This window comes from Naegleria gruberi (genome assembly GCF_000004985.1).
Source record: "Naegleria gruberi genomic scaffold NAEGRscaffold_1109, whole genome shotgun sequence".
NCBI lineage: Eukaryota > Heterolobosea > Eutetramitea > Acrasida > Naegleriidae > Naegleria > Naegleria gruberi.
Window position 1 is genome coordinate 1 of NW_003162728.1, and position 1349 is coordinate 1349.

The 1349-nt window shown below is 32.6% G+C and overlaps 1 protein-coding gene across 1 annotated transcript; it reads left to right on the plus strand.

Moving 5' to 3' along the window:
* NAEGRDRAFT_55002 (uncharacterized protein) lies at window positions 1-1349 on the plus strand (the record flags this gene model as incomplete). Its single annotated transcript, XM_002667974.1, has 1 exon — window positions 1-1349. A coding segment is annotated over one exon (1349 nt), but the record flags the coding sequence as incomplete, so codon positions are not given.

Here is a 1349-nt window from a genome sequence, read left to right on the forward strand (position 1 = left end):
ATATTAATGATAAGAAATCTGATAGCAAGGAAGAAACAAAACCTGAAAAGATTGTTGAACACAAGAAAGAGAGTACATCTAGCAAGATTGAAAAGAAATCTGAAGAATCAAAGCCAGACACCAAGGTGGAACAAGTCAAATCTGATGAAAAGAAACCTGATATCAAGTCAAAGACTGAAAAAAAGAAAGAAGAAAAGACATCTTCTCATAAGGATGATGTAAAGAATTCTGAAAAGAAGAAATCTGAAGCCAAGAAGGATGATAAGAAATCTGAAAAGAAATCAGAACATAAGGATGATGAACTGGATGATAACAAAATTCAAATCAAATCAGAAAACCTCCAAAAGAAGGTGGATGAAAATAAGAAGAAATCGGATATGAAGGATGACAAGATGTTAAATGAAAATAAGGAGAAATCCAAGACCGATACCAAGAAATCCGCAGGAAAGAAGTTAGAGGAATCTAATGACAAGAAATCCAATGACAAGAAATCAGAAAAGAAGGAAGACAAGGCAGGGCATAAGGATGATTCTATGAAGGACGAAAAGAAATCTGAAAAGAAAGCAGATGATAAAGAAGAAACGAATAAAAAGAGGGATGACGAGAAATCTGAACATAAGGAAGATAAGAAATCTGAAAATTCTGACAAGATGACCAATGAGAAAAACAAGGCGAACGATAAGAAATCTGATAAGGATGATGTAAAGAAGAAATCTTCAAAGAAATCAGAAGAAAATGAGAAGGAATCTATTGAGCATAAAAAGGATTCTGAAACTTCCAAACCAGATTCCAAAATGCAAGTCAAATCATCAGAAAAATCAAATTTAAAGACGGATGAAAAGAAATCCGAACATAAGGATGATAAGAAATCTGATAAGAAGGCCAATCCGCTCGATAAATCCGAAGCCAACAAGGATGAAAAGAAGACACACGATGATGAAAATAAATCAGATAAGAAGGATTATAAGAAATCAGATCATAAGGATGAAAAGAAGACTGATAAGAAACTTGATAAGGATAATAAGAAGACACATGATGATGAAAAGAAATCAGAGAAGGATGAGAAATCTGAAAAGAAATCATATGATGAGGATGAAAAGAAGGTTGATAAAAAATCTGATACCAAGAAGGATGATAAGAAATCTGATAAGAAATCCGAACATAAGGATGATAAGAAATCTGATAAGGAAAAGAAATCTGATGACAAGAAAGATGAAAAGAAATCTGATAAGAAATCACATGATGAGGATGATAAGAAATCTGAAACCAAGAAGGATGATAAGAAATCTGANAAGAAATCAGAACATAAGGATGATAAGAAGGCTGATAAGAAACCAGAACATATGGAT